This window comes from Cryptomeria japonica, chromosome 10, assembly GCF_030272615.1.
Source record: "Cryptomeria japonica chromosome 10, Sugi_1.0, whole genome shotgun sequence".
In the NCBI taxonomy this organism is placed as follows: domain Eukaryota; kingdom Viridiplantae; phylum Streptophyta; class Pinopsida; order Cupressales; family Cupressaceae; genus Cryptomeria; species Cryptomeria japonica.
The window spans coordinates 205,925,666-205,945,199 of record NC_081414.1 but is presented as its reverse complement, the minus strand read 5'-3'; the positions used below and the strand labels follow the sequence as shown (position 1 = coordinate 205,945,199).

Here is a 19,534-nt window from a genome sequence, read left to right as displayed (position 1 = left end):
ACAGAGTCCTCTTCCTCGAACAAGCTTTGTAGGCTTAATCTCCAAATCATACTCTTGGATTTTAGCAATCTAATTCCCTCTTTTTGTGCCAAACTCATGCTGTGCTAAGATAGACTTGACCGATGTATCAGGAACTAACACAACGGTATGAGAATTCAAGATGTAAAAACGGAAGTTCTTGACTGCTTTAACAACCGCATAGGCATTCTTCTCAATAGAGGAATACTTGAGTTCATGAGACTTTAAAGGGAAACTCATGAAAGCAATTGGAGATTCAATCTCTTCTGAGTTCTTTTGCATCATAATAGCCGACATAGTATGCTCGAAAGCATAACTATACATGATGAAATCCTTGGTGTAGTTGGGACATACTAACATGGGTGCATGAGCAATTGCATCTTTGATATCATTGAATGCAGCTTTGCCTTCTGAATTCCAATGGAAAGCAGTCTTTCCTTTCATCATATCCACAATATGACGAGTCTTTTCTGCAAAGTCAGGAATGAATCTCCACAAAAAAATTACCTTACCAAAGAAGGAATGAACAACAGTCTTATTGGACGGCAGAGGAAGAGTTTGAATAGATTTTACCCTTTCAGGATCAACTTTTATTCCTTCCTTTGAAACAATATGACCAAGGAGTTTTCCCTCTGTCACCCAAAAAACTGACTTCTCGGGATTAAGGGAGATGTCATGCCTGTGACATCTTTCAAGTACATCTTTTAAGTGAAAAAGATGATTCTCACAGTCTTTAGAAAAAACAGTGAGATCATCAAGATATACTACAATATATCTTCCTATAGTACCACGGAAGGCCAAGTCCATAGATCATTGGAAAGTAGCTCCTGCATTGATCACCCAAAAGGCATTCTACGGTAGGCAAATGTACCCCATGGAGTAGTAAATGCAGTCTTATGCTGATCAGATTCACTAACCTCAATCTGATTGTATCCCGAAAATCCATCTAACATAGGTAGCATTTCAAAACCTATCACTGTTTGTAAAACTCAATCCATGATTGGCAATGGATAATTGTCCTTGAGTGGCAATTGATTAAGATTTCTGAAATCAACACATATACGTATTTCTCCATTCTTCTTATGCACCGGCACTATATTTGCCAACCATGTTGAATGATGGATGGGAAAGATAATCCGGGCATCAAGCATCTTTTGAATTTCAGAAAGGATGGTACCTGAAATTTTTGGACTATACTAGCGCTACTTTTGTCTAAAGGGAACTGCACCAAGCTTTAGGGGAATGTCATGTTGCACTTCCTTGGGTTGAAAGGATTTTAGATCATCGTATGAATATGTCAAGACATAATGATATTAGCGCAAAAGCTGAATAAACTGATCTCTTTCATCTGAAGTGCAGTTATTGCCAATATTGACAAATTTGAGATCTTCATCTGAGCCAATATTATATTTCTCATATCCCATAGGAGAATCAGCACTTTCTTGTTGTTGCCTCTTGATATAATGATCATGTTGATCGAAAAGTTTTTTAAGAGAATCCAACCCCTTGGGAATCTTATTTCCTTTCAGTTGAAGAATATTTTCATCCGACTCGGATGATGTTTCAGACATTGAATCTAATGATGAAGAAGTAGGAGAATTACTTCCTCTTCGAAATACAGGTTGTTGAAACCATCTTTTGCTTGCAGGAAATTATTAATTTGTTTATCATCATTGAAGATCTGCCAATGATCCCAATTATCAGGCACACTAGGTCTACAGATTAACTCAATAATATATTAATCTTGACCAAAGTCAAGATGTGGAATTAACGAAGTAGCTGAAACAACAAGGGAATCAGCCCTATCGTTGTATTCACGAGGCACAACTGAGATGCTAAAAGCATCGAAATCTTCAATATTTTCCCATACCAAATTACAGTAATGCCTGAGTCTGTCATTTCTAGTCTGATATATACTCCTTACTTGACAAACTACTAATTTTGCATCACCCTGGGCATGAAGATTTTTGATTCCTCTTTTCAATGCAACGCTCATTCCTAACAAAAGCGACTCATATTCAGTTGTATTGTTAGTATTAGCAAATTGCAATTTGAAGGAATAAGGGAAGATCTCTCCCTTAGGAGATATGAGAACTACGTCGGCTCTGGATCCATTTGTAGCGCAACTACCATCAAACTCAAGAGTCCACACATCATTTGAACTATCGTTTTCATGGGAATGATTAGTTTTGCCTTCATCCAAAACGAATGCATTATCAAAAGAAAAATTGTCATCTTCTTCCATAGGAGAAGATGAACTCTCCTCTTGTGTAGGAGAAGAGTGGAACTCTTCTTGTCGAAAAGGTAATGGAATACTTTCATCAGCAACAAGAGATTGAACTTCTTCAACCGTGATGTATGAACTAGAAGAGCCATCTTTCGATGCCTGGTCTTGATCAATATCAACAGATTTTTCATTCGCTGAAAGTAGTGAAATGTCGGAGCTTAAGTTTGTGTTCCCCCTTTTTCTTATTAACAATGTCGTCACTCAACGAAGGTTATTTATGTGTTAATAAACCAAAGAGAGTAAGGAGGGAGAGAATTAATTGGCCAAAATGGGAAAAAACCAGCAAGTTGCCCTACTATTGCTAAGATGAAGCATTGAGTATTATTATTATTTCTCAAATAAGGTGTCAAGTTTTGACCAGTCTATATACATATGTTATTATTGCTATTGTAATAATAATTGTTAGGTCCAATGTTTTGACCAATCTATATACATATGTTATTATAACGTCACTTTCATTTTCTTAAATACCTTATTCAGTGAACTTCTAGGGGACTAGAACCCATGTGGCTCTTTTTTAAGAGGTTCCCAACTTTTTTAGCAAACCACTCATACTTACTTCTATCATGCCAACAATCAATACAATCTCTACTTAATCAAAATCCTTCATGAAGAACTTAAAGTTGATACTTATGTTATTTTGTCTTGAGAGAAGTGTTGCACAAGAAAGAAAAGGCATGCCCCAAATATAATGTCTCATTCTTGCACCTAGTCAATTTAGGCTTCCCATAGCCTATTCTCGGGTTTTTATAGGCTAAGTGAAGTTGGTTAGGGGACTCAGTGTCCCATGGAGAGCTTGAGCCATTGATTTTAGTGTGTTCTAGCTTGAGCAATTTATAATAAGTGTTATTATGAGTATTTGGTCTCGACTTAATTTCCTCTTAGTTTCAAAGTGAAGTGTTTTTTATTTCAAGCCTTGGTGAGTTTCCTAAGGTTAGAGGAATAATATTTTATGATTTTCACTGAGTATTTTAAAAAGTGACTTTACTTTATAACTTGAGTAAATAAAAGAGTTCATAAAGTGACCCCAAAAGTTATGCCTAGGAAAGGGGCAAACTTAAGTTGTTAAAAAAAAATTTATGGCCCCAAAAGTGGATGCCAAGATGGGAGGAAGGCTTTAAAATGTTTTAAGAGATAAAGTGGGGGAAAATATTTTAAATTCAAATTGGTGTTGCCCTAATTTCTCCCTCCACTCTATAAATATTAGTTTCAACTCTCATTTAAGCATTCTAGAATTGACAACTTAAGGAGATGATGATAGAATGAACAAAGAAAGTTCTCTTGTTGATGGTTGAGGATGAAAACCCTCTTTAGTGGTGCTCGTTTCAGTGGTGAAATATCCACCCTAGTTGGTTTGAGTATTTAGATTTAGTTTTTAGTGATTTTAGCTTGCATTTGATGATATGTGTTTGTTAATAATGAAGGTTTTTGAAGCATTTTGATGTGGGTTTCTAGTTTTTGGTGTGGTGTAATCATTTTGGGAGTGTTGTTTGATTTTGGGTGTGTTTGAACTCATTTTCTCAATGTTGGACTTCATTTTTAGAGTTACAGATAAACCATATTTTGTTCATATTTCTTGGAAGATATAATTAATTTTGGGAATTTTAGTAATGTGTTTGCCTTAACTATGCAACACTTTTTGGTATGTCATATGCACTATTTGAAGGAGCTTTGATTTTTAAAGGCGAATCATCCTTCCTAGAGGATCGTACATTTCCTTGCTTGGCACGTGGGAGATTTAGAGCAATGGAATCTACATTTTGGAAGGGTTTATTGCTTGCCTTTGAGGCATTTGGATAAATAGATTCATTTGAAGTTGATTGGGACATGCTTGTGTGAAGATTTGGTGACTTAATAATTTCTAGAGAAATCACCCCTACTTGGCTGAAGTGCCCAATTCATTGCGAAAATTTCTTAGTCAATTTGCAAGTTGGATACCTTTTTTCCAAAGTGTTAGACTTCATTGGAGAAATTGATCATTGCATAGAAGATTTGTGATTTGTTTGTAGCTTGGAAAGACAAATTTGATGATGTAATGTTCACTGGAAACATATCATAACCCTAAATTTCGCTCACTATTTTAAACATTTCTTTTAAGTTAAATTAGAATGAATGTGAATGAATTTCTTCATAAATATTAAAGTAATTATTTTTTTAATAAAAAGATACATTTGTACAACTAAATGTTAAAATATTATAACTATTATATTTCAAAATCAAATGTTTGCTTTGGATATATAAGAAAGAAAAAATGATATGTGTGTGTGTACACACACATCTCTAAGGTTTTCTTTAAAATGATATATTTTATTATAAAGTGATAATAAAGGGAATAATCATAAAATGTATGAAGTGAATAACACATGAAATGCATGAAGGTAGGTTTTTTATTTAAAAAGGGGAAGTTTTCCAAAATGGAGGAGGGAGCATTTCATTATTTTTGCAACATTTTTTTTTCTTTTAACAAAAAAATGAACTTAGCTCAATTTTAGAGAGAAAAAGCTCTTCTTGCTTTTTTTTTGGATTTTGAAGATGAATTGGTTTGGGGTGGATTTGAATGGGGTTTGGTGCATTGGGGTAGGAATTGGGAGGCCTTCAAGCTATCTAAGAATTGTGCAAATTAATTTGGTATGTTAGGAGTTCTTTGCATTTTCATTTTGGAGAAAAATGAGGTAGGGTTTTTCATATCTTCTTCATTTCTTCATCTTTTGATTTAAATTTTGTTGCAAATGGATTTTAGTGTGATTTTAAGAATTCTCCCTCTTTAAAGATTTTCTTTTGAATGAGCATATTATTTGTATGTTTCAAATTTGGAAAAACATGGGTTTATATGGGGAAATGTTGCTAAAATTTCATTGGATTATGGGAAGGGAATCTTGAATGCATTTTTATGTTGTTGGGTGAATGGAGACCAATGGGTTTTCTCATATTTTTGGTTTTAGCATTTTGGATTTTTAAGCTTTTTGAGGTCCATCAATGGAGGATTGCCTCTTGAACTGGGTTTTTGTCCAAAAAGTGAGTTTTATTCAAAAAGTGGAATTTTAGTAATTGATGTCACAGTTTAATGTGGAATGTTATATTTATATTATTAAATTTCTTATTTGGGTCTATTGTGGTTGGTCTTCAATCAATTATGATCATGGTAAGATAAACTTAGAATCAAGGGAAAAGGGTTAATCAAGGTTAGTAAAATGAAGTGTAATTCATGTACCTTTAAGTATGAAGTTTCAATTTGAATGCAATTCAATAAGTCATTATAGATGCTTTAATCTATCTAAAAAATTATGGAATAAGGATTAATGTCAATCTAATAAATTAGCTTCAATATCATCTACACAATTATTGACATGAAATAGTTGATATATGCAACTCTATAATATCTTCATTTGACACCCTACTTGTATTGAAGATATTAAGAACAAGGATAGATAAATATAGGAGTACTTATGTCAAAGTTGTTCTTTTAGTGTTTGATTCAAGAGTACCTCGTGATAGTTAATGATGAACAACTCATTTAGAATTTAAGGTAGGCAATAAAGATTAATGTATCGTTTCAAGGGAAAACTATAATACCATGATTCATGATCTTGGTCATTATCATATATATTTGGATATCTTTATCTTATCAAGTGGTTTTCTATTATTGACCCACAAGGAGTTCAAAATAATGAGTACATTATTTGTTGAAAAATAATAGTGAGTGTGGCCAGTTAGGTTGGAAGTGATCAAGAGGATACAATGAGCTAGGCCCTTATTTTATTAAAATTTCAATCATAAATCCATAAGTTAACCTCTATGTTGAACCAATCGAACCTGATATGATACGAAGTTCTATAGTCAAGGTCATATGGCCATAGCTAATCATTTTTTCTTTAAAACCCACTTTAGGTTACATTCAATTGATTCACGTTTTGGAAAGATCAAAAGACTAATGGAAAAGAGAGGGATGGCATTGGCTCTATTAAATGTATTTAAGCATTAGGGTTAAAATTTTGTTGAAGCTTTTGATCCATTAATACTTCCACTGAATCACAAGGATCTTATCAAAGATGCATAATTGGAGAGTTTTTAATTACTAATTAACAAGCATAGTTTCACTATTAAACATCATGTAGGAAGAGAAACTTCTCGGTTGAATTAATCCATGTGTTGGTTAAAGGATTAACCATTACAAGTCTATGTTTTTTTTTTAAATCATTCATTCATATTAGAGAAGGTGAATATAAATTTAAACAGAGATATTTATATGTTCAAAACTATAATTTATTGAAATGGTGGGAATCTAGGAGATCCTTTGTTCATGGTCATAAAAAATATTACAATATTATTAAACACTTCTAGGTGATGAAGGAATGATCACTTCAAATATAAAATTGATGTTCGCCTTGCTCATCTACATAGAAATCTAACTAGTGTTAGAATGTGTTGACCATTTTATTTTCCTTAATACTCTCAAGAGGGTGAGTAGTTTTCTTTTTCTTCAGTGGGATTTTTCTCTGTGTGAATTGACTTAATATAATATTTATCAAGTGTCAAATATGGGTAAACAAAGAAGGGTGGATCTCTGCTGTAAATCTACCTATCGATAGTCGGCTCAAAAAGATGCTTTGGCCAAAGCTTATTGAAATCATCTTGTGAATGATTGTATTTCTTTTGATATCTTCCATATCATGATGATAGATGCATATCTCTTCCTACGTGTGTGGAATAGTATAGATGCATCACAATGCACTAGATTCCATCACCCTGTCAGTTTCGAGTTGCTAGCCATCCTCGTGCAAGGCCAAATATTCTTCATGTCAGAAAATTCTGACGAAGCATAGTGCTTCACAATTGGATGGAAAAGCGCTTTGACATGTTCACCCATGATGTGCTCGAAGAAGATAGATGTCAGGAGATCTTGTCAATATTATCATTAGTTATGTACTTTATGTTATCATTGTACTCAGCCTTACGGTCTATTGTAAAAAAAATTATTTCCTTAAATTCTAATTATGATTGAGTTTATGTACCTTTACATTATGTCTAAATCTAATATCACATCTATATTCTTATATATTTGAGCAAATTGCTTTAATATGTGAGAGATTGACTGTAATAATGTAATTATTTAAATAAAATAGAGGTCTTTACAAGACAAAGCTCAATAACAATAAAGTTTGTGTGCAAGCTGATCTCCAGTGATCTTATTTCCAGGTCTGCACTTTATAATTCATCTTATTTTTTATTTTATAAATGAAGTCTTGATGGTGAAATTGTTTAAATGCATGTTGTTACTATTCCTTCTTTCAATGCAATGTGTTCCATTTAACACCTTGTTTGGGAATGAAATCCGAAAACAATAATCAGCAAAAAATTCACGTTTGGTATCAAACACTTGCAAACATTTGAAAAAACTCAGAGCTGCATGCTACACCAAATGTATGTTAGTTATTGATTTTTAAGAGTAAAAATGTCAATGTATATGCTCCTTACGAATTAGCATGAAATAGAAAAAGTGCTTCCAAAATTCAGCCTATTCTAGGCCAAAGAGTTATTGATTATGGTGTGCTTTTTCATTTCTTTTGTCAATGTTGATCAGGTTTCCCCATTTTCTACCTATTTTCAAATGCTGGTTTTGAATTTTAAAGAGTCTTTATGTTCAAAACTCTACTCAGGAACGTATCTGATATATATTTGATACAGACAAACAATTCTAGGTATATCTAGGAGCTGAAATGTGACTCTTAATCTTAATTTTTCGAATATTTAAAATATTTAAAAATGAATTGATTCAAGATGTCAAATTGTCAGTTTAATCATAAGATAATCTTTAAAGTCGCCATCTGTCATTTATATACTCATTAGACGGTAAACTTAGGTTGCTTCACTACCATGTCCTTTCTCCAAGAAATATAAGATTATTTGGTTGACCAAGAACCTCCTAACACAGCCCAAACACATGAACCATGTAACCATTCACTAACTTTGCCTAGAATTGCTTTTATTCAACTCATGATCAAAGTGCTGTAGCTTGAGGGTATGACTACATTTTCCCTAAAGGGGGGGTATTAGCAAAATTCCATTGAGCATAATATTCCCTTGGAGTGGATCTTGAACCTGCAATTTCATTTGCAGGAACTGCAGCAGCAATCTCTTCAAGAACTTGGGTTGAAAACTTCAGATTCAACGCCTGAATATTGCCTTCTAGATTCTTAATTTTGGTTGTTCCTGCAGTGTTTTTGTTGCACTTTAATAAACTTCAATACTGTAGTTAAATAAATATAATAATTACTGTCAATTATTTACATTTACCTGGAATTGGAACTACATCATCCCCTTGATGAAGAATCCATGCCAATGCTAGCTGTGCTGGTGTGCATTTATGCTTTTCCGCAAGACATGAAATACGATCAAATAGAACTTTGTTTTTTGCCAAATTTTCAGGTTGGAACCTTGGATGATTACTCTGCAAAAAAGGGGTACAGATAATAACATTTAAATTGGCAAGAAAGGGAAAAAATACAAAATCATTCTACAAATAATAAAAAAGATAAACATATATGAAATGTCAATGAATACACCCATTCAAAATTCTGAAAAATATCGATACCTATTCTGGAAAGGAAACTTTCATAGTTTAGAACCAATCCCATTCACCATCCTGATCAGGCTTGGGCTCTGACAGCTATTTCTCCGTGCCAGTAAAATATCTGAATTACTAGCCTATCCTAAGATTATTGGTCATCCTTACGATTTTGCAGTTTCATTCTAGTAAAGTATGCAATGTAGACTCTAGAAAAGTAATCGTTGATTTTAGTTTGAAAAAGCCAAAGCATTAATTTTGGAGCATTTTGACCATTAAAGCCTCGTCCAAACGATAGAAAGCCAACTCAAATTTCACTTACTGAATTTTCTTTTTCTTAATATAAAATTAAAATCAAATATGTACAAGATTGAGATATGGAGGAAATTACTTACAAACAACCAATTTATCAGAGAAAATCCTAAGTGGGCGGACTTAAAATTATATCAGCTACTATCTTTCAGCTCTGAAAACAAAAAGACTTTACTTTTAGCCTGTGTTAAAATAGTTCACAATATTTTTGACGTTCACATGTTTGGTGACAAGAGAATATTTTGAGTTTCACTAGCTCCCCACTATTTTTTGGGGTTAGTTATTTATAAACTGGAGTCAGCTATTATTAGATCGTCCATCTCAAACTACAAAAGATGTAAGCACTAAGGGATAAATTTTGATTGTCAATTAAACTAGCAAACACACATTAGTAGACAAGATAATTTGTAATAAAGCTTGTGCATCATGCAAGCAATCGCACTTAGGGTGGGAGTGTAGTTAGTTTAATTCACTCATCTTCATGCAATTGTTTGTAAAAAGAATAAATAAGTGCCTTTTTCAACTTAGTTATATCAATGGTAATTCTCAGGCTTTCATATTGCTAGAGTTGTTATTCATTAAATATTCAATTCTACTTTTATCCTGAATTTGTTATTTATTAAGCCTATCTTGTTTAGAAATGTTTATTGAGATGTCTCATTATGTGTGCCAAGGATTAAAATGTTTTCGAGAATTTGCAAGCTTTATATGTTAGGTAAGCCCAAAGGTGTAGCTTGTGTATGTCTCATTATGTGTGCCAAGGATTAAAATGTTTTCGAGAATTTGCAAGCTTTATATGTTAGGTAAGCCCAAAGGTGTAGCTTGTGGCTTTGTATAAGTCCTACATTTAAATTTACCATAGTATTCATGTTTATGTGTTAGCCTATTCAACTCTATTTTTACTTATACTTAATCTCTATTTTTAATTAAACAACATGTGTAGTGGTAGGATTTGTTTTAAGTCAAAAAGCATGAAATCCTTTGTCTGGTGTTGACAGAACATCTTAGCCTTTTACCTTAGGCAAAACAAAAAAAGATGCACATTTACATTTTATTCAACATAAATGTGTACTACCCCAAAAAACATTGTAAAAATTATAATTTGCTAGTATTTATTGTCCAATTTTAAGCTAGTTTAAATTTATAGGAAACTTTCTCTTTTAATTCGAAGAGTGGTTTTACCGCACATATATTCCATTGTGTTGCATAGTAATATGTGAATTAAAACACTAACAATTTTTGGAGACTCTATTGGAGATTCAACATAAGACTACCATCTTATCCATCAAGTCATTCAAATTGACATAGAGATTCCAGAGTTAAACAAATATTTATCAACTTCAAAGGACAAATCACTAAAAGCTATGGCTAATCAAAAGGGCAACTGTGTCAACAACAAACATCCACCTCTATTATTGCCATGGGGAAATCAAATTGGTGTGTTAGTATTGATAGAAAATCATGAGCTTCCTCTTGGATCAAGGAAGAATTTTCCCAAGTTCTAGAGTGACACCAAGCAACATTTAGACGAACATATTTCTGCTTTCACCAGATGTGTAGAATTATAAGGGTTGCACATGAAAATATTGCAGTTTGCTTGTTTGTGGAAGCCTTGCAAGGTGTAGTAGCTGATTGGTTTCATCACCATGTTGTCAGTTCAATCACAAGTTAGAAATCAATGAGTAATATTTTTCTTGCATGTTTCAAATTTGCACAAGATAGCCATATCTTGTTCGCACAACTCTCAAATGCCAAGAAAGATGAAAGTGAACTTAAAAGGTGTTGGAATTATGAAAGAACTCTAGAACAATATATCCAGCAAAAATAAAAAACCCTCCACAAGAAAAATATAATAGAAAGAATTGCCATACTACCAAAAAAACAAATAAAATATTAATTACAATACAATAAGATGACCTTTCTATGAAAACAACAATAAAACCCTAAAGCAAATCTAAGATCATGACAAATGTCTTAATTCTATGGTATGAGACACAAAAGGTAAATGACCTAAGTAAGATTAAATATGAATGTGTGAATAGGACCTAATATGAAACTTGTTAAGTAATATACCATGTTCACACCAACAATTGCCCTTAAATGCAACTCAAGGAGGTACGACACAATGCATAAAAAACAAAGATGGGTCCCAATAACAAGGCCTAATGAGTTACCTATGCACAAAAGGTGCCTCACAAATCGGGAAAAAGAGAAAACCTTGTGGGAAAATAATCCTCTCCAAATGAGAGAAACAAACATGAAAAGAAACATGTATAAGTGAAGGAACAAGGACTCAAGAAGACCACAACTTTCATCAAGATATAACAGATGCCCCCTTTATATGAGGGAAAACATGACAAAGGTTAAGGAGCCTCCAAAAGTTGTTGCGGGGTAGAATATGAAGAATTCCACAAAAGCACAAAAAAGTTGCAAACAACAATTGAAAAATAACTGCTATAGTGCTAAAACTATAGAAACTCTAGAATCAGGATGAAGATTAGGATTAAAAAAACACAATTCTAAATGAGTGAAATTGTTGTCATTTTATGACACCCTTGGTCCATCAGTGAGAACCGATCAAAGATATGTTCCATGGACCAGCGTTGCCCAGTTGATCAAGGAGAAAAGGAGTGAAATCATGGTTTGAAGTGTTGCCTTGTCGGAAGTTCCTTGGCCCTCTCTTTCTCTAGCCCGAAACTCTGGGACCCCGAGGTTCCGAGTTTCTTTGCCTTAGCCTCTTTCTTTCCTGCTCCGGAACTTCGGAACTCCAAGTTTCCGAAGTTCCCTTCCTTCCCTTAGTTTTTCATTTGTTCTCCTCCCCCGAAACTCTGGAACCCCCAAGTTCCCAAGTTCCAACCCCGAAACTCCAGAACCCCAGGTTCCCAAGTTCCTAAGTCTTCAACCTCGGAACTCCGAAACCCAAGTTCCTAAGTCTTCACCCCCAGGTTCCCAAGTTCCTAAGTCTTCAGCCCCGGAACTCCGTAACCCCCAGGTTCCCAAGTTCCTAAGTCTTCAACCTCGGAACTCCGAAACCCCCAGGTTCCCAAGTTCCTTGTTCTTCAGCCCCAAAACTCCGGAACCCCCAAGTTCCCAAGTTCCTAAGTCTTCAACCTCGGAACCCCCAGGTTCCCAAGTTCCTTGTTCTTCAGCCCCGGAACTCCGGAACCCCCAGGTTCCCAAGTTCCTAAGTCTTCAACCCCGAAACTCCGGAAACCCCAGGTTCCGAAGTTCCTAAGTCTTCAACCTCAGAACTCCGGAAACCTCAGGTTCCGAAGTTCCTAGTTCCTCAACCCCGAAACCCCCAGGTTCCCAAGTTCCTTGTCCTTCTACCCCGGAACTCCAGAACGCCCAAGTTCCTTGTCCAACTACGGTGACCCAGGTCTCCAAAGTTCCCTGGAACTCCGAAACTCCAAGGTTTCGAGGTTCCCTTCTTTGCCTTTCCCAAAACCCCGAGGTTCCCTCCTCCCCCTTCTTCCCCCTGGAACTCCGGAACCCCGAGGTTCCGAAGTTCCTTCCCCTTTTGCCTTCTCTCTCTAGTTCCTCCGGAACTCCAGAACCCTCAGGTTCCAAAGTTCTTCCCTTGTCTTCCTCACTTCGGGAGTACGAACTTCCAAAGTCTTTGGGTTTCCTTCCGACTGACGACACTTCCGGATGGCGTGATAAACACTCAAGGCTTTAAATGCTCCAACAGTTGTGGTGACTTATGCACTTTTTTTGTGGAGCCACAGGGGTGCATTTAATGTTTTTGGCAGGATTTCCATCAAGGGAGGTACAGGGCCATGCTGGTGACTTGTGTCATGATTGTCATCTCTGACTTTGGAAGGTCAGTCAATCCACCTTCTCGGTGTTTCCCTTTGTGGGTATGGCTAGGTTGCTTGCATGTACAAGTCAAGCGCATGCACTTCCCTACACTTCCAAAGTGACATGCAGGGGTCATGATCACCCTTGTGACCATTTTCTATATAATGACTTTTAAGCCTCATTGTAAAGGGTTCTCTCCCTACTGCCTTGAGCTTCCTTATGCTCTTCTCTTCTCTTGAAGACTTGTATTTTTGCATTTCTGCAACTGTAAGATTGGCTTTTGGCCTTATGATTAATTGAAAATCAGCATTCTTGCCTCTTTTCAACTTATGTATGTTGTGTATGCTTTCTTACCTCCATCATAGGTGTATGTCTTGCGGACCTTTTCTCTTCACATATATTGTGTTAACTGGTTTTCTAAGTGTGACTTGTGGGAATCCTTCTCCCCTCTTGGCATTCAATGAATTCTAACCTTCATATATGTATTGGGGTCACTCATACAACTGAAAAGTATTCATCTTCAGGGTGTTTCAGTTAATTACTTGTGTCATTTCGGTAGGGAGAGGAACAATCTCTTCTTGGTGCATCACCTCCTTTCATTTTAAGCAATTCTCTCTTCCTTTTCCTCTGCAAGTTGTTAGGATAGGCCTAGGAGTTAGTTTTTAAGTGTTGAGTTGGTTCAACACCTGCACCTGGATAGAGAAGGAAGTTGGCCTTCTCCGGAGATTCAACCCCCTTGCGCAAGGTCCCACACTTCGGGGTTGTTTCCATGTTTCACAAGGTTGTTGAGTTGATAGCTCAGCAAGGGTGCAAGCTTTCGTGATAACAGAAACCAATGACACTACTTGAACAATGCATAGATGGAAAACAAGGGAGCAATTTGATAGTCAAAATTATAGATGGCACTAAATTTGCATGATTGACCTCGACAATACTATTCAATCAATGCACCAATGGTGAATTCACACCATATTGCAATAAAGCAATAGTATGGCAGTCAAAAATACAAGAGCCGATACTATTAAGAATACTAATCAACTAAAGATGAAAGGTAACCTCCATACATGAGACTGCAAGAATGTGTATTTAGTACCAATTCCATCTCATCAAAATGCATGGGTAACAATCATTGCATTTGCCTAGCATATAGAAAGGAAAAATAGATACATAGCTCACTCCAACGTGAAACCAAGGAAGTATTAGCACAAATAATATGATACCACCCATAATTTTCACAAGGGAGAGGTATGGTAGCTGCACTAAAACTATGTCACAATGTAGTGTAAGAAGGGGAAGAAGCAACATCAAAAGATGCACAAGATAGTATCTACAACAAGGTCACTCTCATTGATGCTTGTATAAGGGTGTGCAAAAATAAAGAAAATTGCATGGAGGTAGACAAGATGATGATTACAAATAACAAGGTGCACAAAATAAAAACCCCATGGCACTTTATAAATAGTGCAAGAACAAAAATGGCACAACATGATATGCAAGATTCTCAAGATACAAACAAAATAGGTCTCACTTTATCTCCATGCATTTACAAATCAAAAAGTGCATTCAATAGATGCTTACAAGGTTCAAAAATGACCAGATTTTACCCTAAAAAATTGTTAGATGAAAGGAAACACAAGAAACCACTACAAAGTATGTGGAAAATATACTCTCAAAAAAAAAAAAAATTGAACCCCAAAAGGAGTCCATATGCAAAAGTTAAGGCCCTTCAAATTTCTCAAAAGGAGAACTACACAACAAGATTAATAAGAAAACAAAAATTCTGAATAAATAATAAATTCAAACTAAAAATCTCATGCGCCATCAACTAAAAATCTCATGTGCCATCCAAAGAGCACGAATTTCTACCCTATTTTTTTAAAATTACTCTAAAAAAGTATCCCATTTGAGCAAAAATGAAGCCTTCAAATCCTAAGTGCAAAACTAGAACTGCAAAACATGGAGGCATAAAAATCAAAGGTGTCTGCTAACATCATCATGACATTATTGCCAAATTTGGTAGAATTGCCACCAAATCTAGAGGTCTGCCAAATTTAACTATCACCAATGAAAAATAATACCTCTACCAAATTAGAAATTTCTACTTAAAAATAGAAAGCACTACTAAAAATGGCAGAGGCTGATACATTTGCAGAAACTGCCAAAATTGACAAACTCTATAGATGGCCATGGCAGTTTCTAAAACTTCTTTATTTTCAAAAAAATGTCATCAAAAAAATTGGCAAAGGGTTTTGACCCACCTGGCCACCCCTATTTAAAGAGTGGGGCTCAAATGGCAGCCACCCCTACCATGGCAAAGGCCATGGACAATAACAGCACCCTCAACATTCAACCCGCTAAACTAAGGGTAGGGCTCAAGAGGCCTACCATCCCTATCACAACAAGGCCATGGCAAGTGGTAACCACCCCCACAATAACGCACCTTTGGCATGGAGAGGGAGAATTATTTTATTTTTTTAAATAAAATATATGATTTTTTCTTTTAACATTTTTGCTTAAATTCTTTTTCTAAAATTCATACAAAACAATGCTGACAAGAGTAGTATAAGGTGACATTGGAAGTCGTACACCTAACACAGGATTGAAGGCCACCAAAATATTTCTCTACATGTTCATACTTGTATTAAAAGTAGGTGTACTATCATATGGATCTATACAACCATATGGATAGATAAGTGGCATTCCAGTCAACCAAGAAAAAACACAAAAATCTTAAATCCCATCATGCCTTGTATGAATATACAGGTTTTGGGGCCTTTTGAGCACAAGTATGGAGTTCACTTTGCCCCAAAAGGCACTGTTGTGACATTTTCACACATCACCCCATTGCAAATGGGGACCCCCACTTTTCACTTTTTAGCATAGTCGTTTTCTTAGTTTGCTTAGCTTGGCAGTAGTCCTAGTCGTTAGCCCTTGCTGGTGAGAAGAGGTTGGTTTTGTTGGATTGAGATTGAGAACAAATCGCTAGAGGTTAATAGAAAAATTGTCAAATGTTATAATGTTGCAAGGTTGTCAAGAAAGGGGTCAAGATGAGCGAAAAAATTGGAATTTTCCTTCTAGGGGTCATTTTTTCACCCTTTGAAGAAGAGTTGAAACCAAGTGTTAAATGATTAAATTTGTTTCAAGGTAACTGAAATTGGAAATTTCCTTGTGGAAAATTTAGGAGGCAAAATATGGTGTGAAATTGAGAACTTCCTTGTAATACAAGGAAATTTAAAACTTCCTTGTGTGGTTCGATTTTCCACTCTTCAAACAAATTGATGAACCATGCAAGTGAAATGGAGCAGACCTTCCTTGTAAACCAAGGAAATTAAGGGTTTCCCTGTGAAGATCGATTTTCACCCTTAGTCTAATTTGGATAATAAAAGAGGAAGCGAAATTTTAAGGCAATAAAATGGAACGAAGAAGGTTAAAAAAACAAGGAAAAGTGAACAAGCATTGAACGGATTTGAAATCTTCCTTGTAATACAAGGAAATTTAAGTCTTCCTTATCTTGTGCGCTTCTAGTCTTCGCAATTTGAAGAACGATTTTAGAGGTCAATTTTGAGTGAACAAAACTTCGTTCCAACACAAGGAAATTGGGGGGAAAAAAACTTCCTACTAAAACAAGGAAAATTTATGTAATGTCCCCACTTCTCTAGTTGCTATCCAGATGCATAAATTCACCTATCACCCATCTCCACAAGGGTGAAGTTCAGTCTTGGGAGATGATGGGTTAGCCAAAGGGGACCAATACTTAGACAAATTTTGCTTTGGTGAACTATTTATAATAAAAATTTATAATATTATGTTATAGAGTTACTTTTTCTAAATTTAGAAAAATTTTATAAAAGTGACTTTATAAGTTACTTCTTTTTAAAATAACTTTATATTAAAAGTTGCATTGCACTTTTCCCTAGGAGATTTAATAACTTAAAAAGTGGTTATAATTTCATGATGAAGTCTACCCTCAAAATGGTGCCACTTTATGAGAGAGGGAATATTCCTTGGAATCATTAAACAATGCCAAGAGAAGTTCGATTTAGGTTTGGAAGAGATAAAGAAGCTTGTACGTATCATTTTGGGCATCTTTGGAGTTTGGAATTTGGTGAATTGTTTGCATTTGCAGGTCTGCTACGTTTATTACAGGGTCTGAATTTGGGTTTGAGGACGAAAATCTTCATCCCTTGTGTGAGAGGACGAATTTCCCCTCACCTTTGTGCCATTGATTCAACCAAGAATGATCATATTCAGCCATTAAGGGCCAAAAATCCAAGTTTATGTGCAGCTACAGAAAAGTTATTGACAAAATATCAGATCTGAGCATGTTTTGGAAAGATATTTCAGAGTTTGAGGCAAATTGTGGTTTACCATTCTCTTCCCAGCCAAATCGCACCACCTAGAGCTTGCCTCAATTTTCAAATAAATAATTAAAGGGGTTTTGCAGCAGGGTTTCTATACAAATTCCATTGTTAGCAGCAAATTAGAGGATTCCCCATAGTTATTTGGTGAAAGCAATTCTTATTGTAGCTACAGGAGAAAAACAGTGGGTAGAGGACACTCCAAATTGGGGTTTCTCCTGGGGAAAGTTCAGAAAGTGCACTGAAATAAGGATTTCTTGTCTAAATTGTTTTTGATAATTATCCAGTAGATGAATAAAGCTTTCAGAAGTCATTGGTTGCAGCTGGAAGTGCTTCATTCAGTCATTTCACCTGTCCAGGCCAATAAGACCCCTATATTCCCAATGTTGGACTCCTGGTAGGCCATTGTTGGCGCAGTTTATTTAAGGAAATCATTTTCATTCATTTGTTATTGCTGATAAATAAAAATCAGAAGTCTGAAAATTGGTTTCCAGTCAATTGTTTATGTATTATCATTATTATTCATTTGTATTGTCAATTTCCCAAAGCATATATTTCAAAAAACACAAAAAAAAAGCATAAAATTTCAAAAAACTCATCAAAACACCAAATTTCCAACTGCTGGCCAAAGAAATCAGACTCAGAAAATTATATCAGATTGCTACATTCGATACTCAGCACTTTCAATTTAGACCTCTTATCATGAGACTTCAGTGTAAAACGAGGAAGATTGAAACTTCCTTATCATGTGCAACTAAGTGTTAAACAAACTTTTAAATGCAAAACAAGGAGATTCTAAAATTGCCTTTTGCGATCTTCCTTCTAAAACAAGGAAATGGAAACCGAGTTGAAATAAGGAAAAGAAAACGTGGAATTGAAACTTGAGCACACCTCCTTGAATAATCATTTAAATGCCAAATCGCAAGAGGGAATGACTAGCCGACTTGAGGAATGAGGTGAACGCGATTTTGGATTGACAAACAAAAAACATTTAAGGCAAAAGTCAGCTGGTTAAGGAATGAAGAGGTGCGACCTTTTGCTTGCCATGCTTATAAAACAATGAAGAATGTGCCATTATTTTTCCAATCAAATTCAAAATTCTCAAAGAAAACTCGCACCAAAGGGTATTATTCCCAGATTCGCAAAGATTAAAATCAAAATTTAAATCAGATTTTCCAGCATTTGAAGAGCAAAATTCCATCAGACATTAGGCGAATTGCAGCAGCCCTAGGTGCAAATTGTGCAGACCTTTTTCATCTCTCCAATCAGACCTAAAGCAATATTAACTTCCAGCGAGGGGGCGGAGGTTGATTTCATTTCAATAACATCAAGTCAATTCAGACCTGAGCGGTTTTGAGGAGCAAAAAATTCAGATCAGGCCTGATTGCAAACAAATTTCATCAGCAGATTCTCATTTCCAGATTTGAATTAATTTATGAAAACATGATTAGTGATGCATTGGGGGTGTAAAAGGTTGCTTTATTATCATGATTTTTGATTCATAGTTTCTCCTTTCAGGATTAATGTGAAGAAAGGAAGGCTAGGAAAGATGAGCATTCAAGGAAGCCCAAGGGATCAATCACATGGAGGAGTTCAAGTTTCACATCCAAGGCATGAAGATGAAGGATTCAACAATTGAAAGGGAAGAACAATACATTCAAGACAATGTTCACATTCCAATAATGAAGACAAGGAGGTCAATCATATCAAGGACAAGGTCTATTCTTCAAGGCGAACACAAGAGTCACTTTTCAATGCAAAAGTAAATCAATCGTAAATGTCTTCACAACCTAAGTGAGGGATCAAATCATCCAAGGAAGATGATATAGTGATCTAGCACCAATGAGAGAATCAAGTTTCAGGGAAAGTATTTCTTCCTAATGCCCAAAGAAATGCGCTCAAAGATGGATAGTATGAGGAGATTTACAATGTGGTAATCAAGAGAGTGAAACTCATCAAAGAACATTTGAAGGAAGTCAAGAACCACACCAAGAAGAGACAAATTCAAGACATCACAATAATGAGAGTGATTTTGCAAAATCTTGAATTTCCTACGGAGATCCAAGAATCATTGCTAGTACAACAAGGAAATAATCTGGGAAAAGGGATTTCAAGATCAAAGGGCATCAAAGAAGGAAATATTTCAGGATTCCAAGGATGAGATTGGGAATGCATCACTAGAAGGAAAATTTC

The 19,534-nt window shown here is 35.3% G+C and overlaps 2 protein-coding genes across 2 annotated transcripts in view; both read right to left on the bottom strand.

The window, feature by feature from the left end:
• Positions 1-1,756: 1,756 nt before the first annotated feature.
• LOC131031461 (uncharacterized) lies at positions 1,757-2,858 on the bottom strand. Its single transcript, XM_057962577.2, has 2 exons — positions 2,852-2,858; positions 1,757-2,439 (listed from the first exon to the last, which is right to left on the bottom strand). The coding sequence occupies exons 1-2, from the start codon at positions 2,856-2,858 to the stop codon at positions 1,757-1,759; spliced, it is 690 nt and encodes a 229-aa protein (XP_057818560.2).
• A 5,179-nt stretch (positions 2,859-8,037) lies between these two features.
• LOC131031464 (probable aldo-keto reductase 1) overlaps positions 8,038-19,534 on the bottom strand; it is a 114,047-nt gene continuing 102,550 nt past the window's right edge. The window contains exons 6-7 of the mRNA XM_057962583.2: positions 8,600-8,753; positions 8,038-8,515 (exon numbers count right to left, since the gene is read on the bottom strand). Coding sequence (XP_057818566.1) covers positions 8,331-8,515; positions 8,600-8,753 — 339 coding nt within the window. The 3' untranslated portion in view covers positions 8,038-8,330. The remainder of the gene's footprint in view (positions 8,516-8,599; positions 8,754-19,534) is intronic.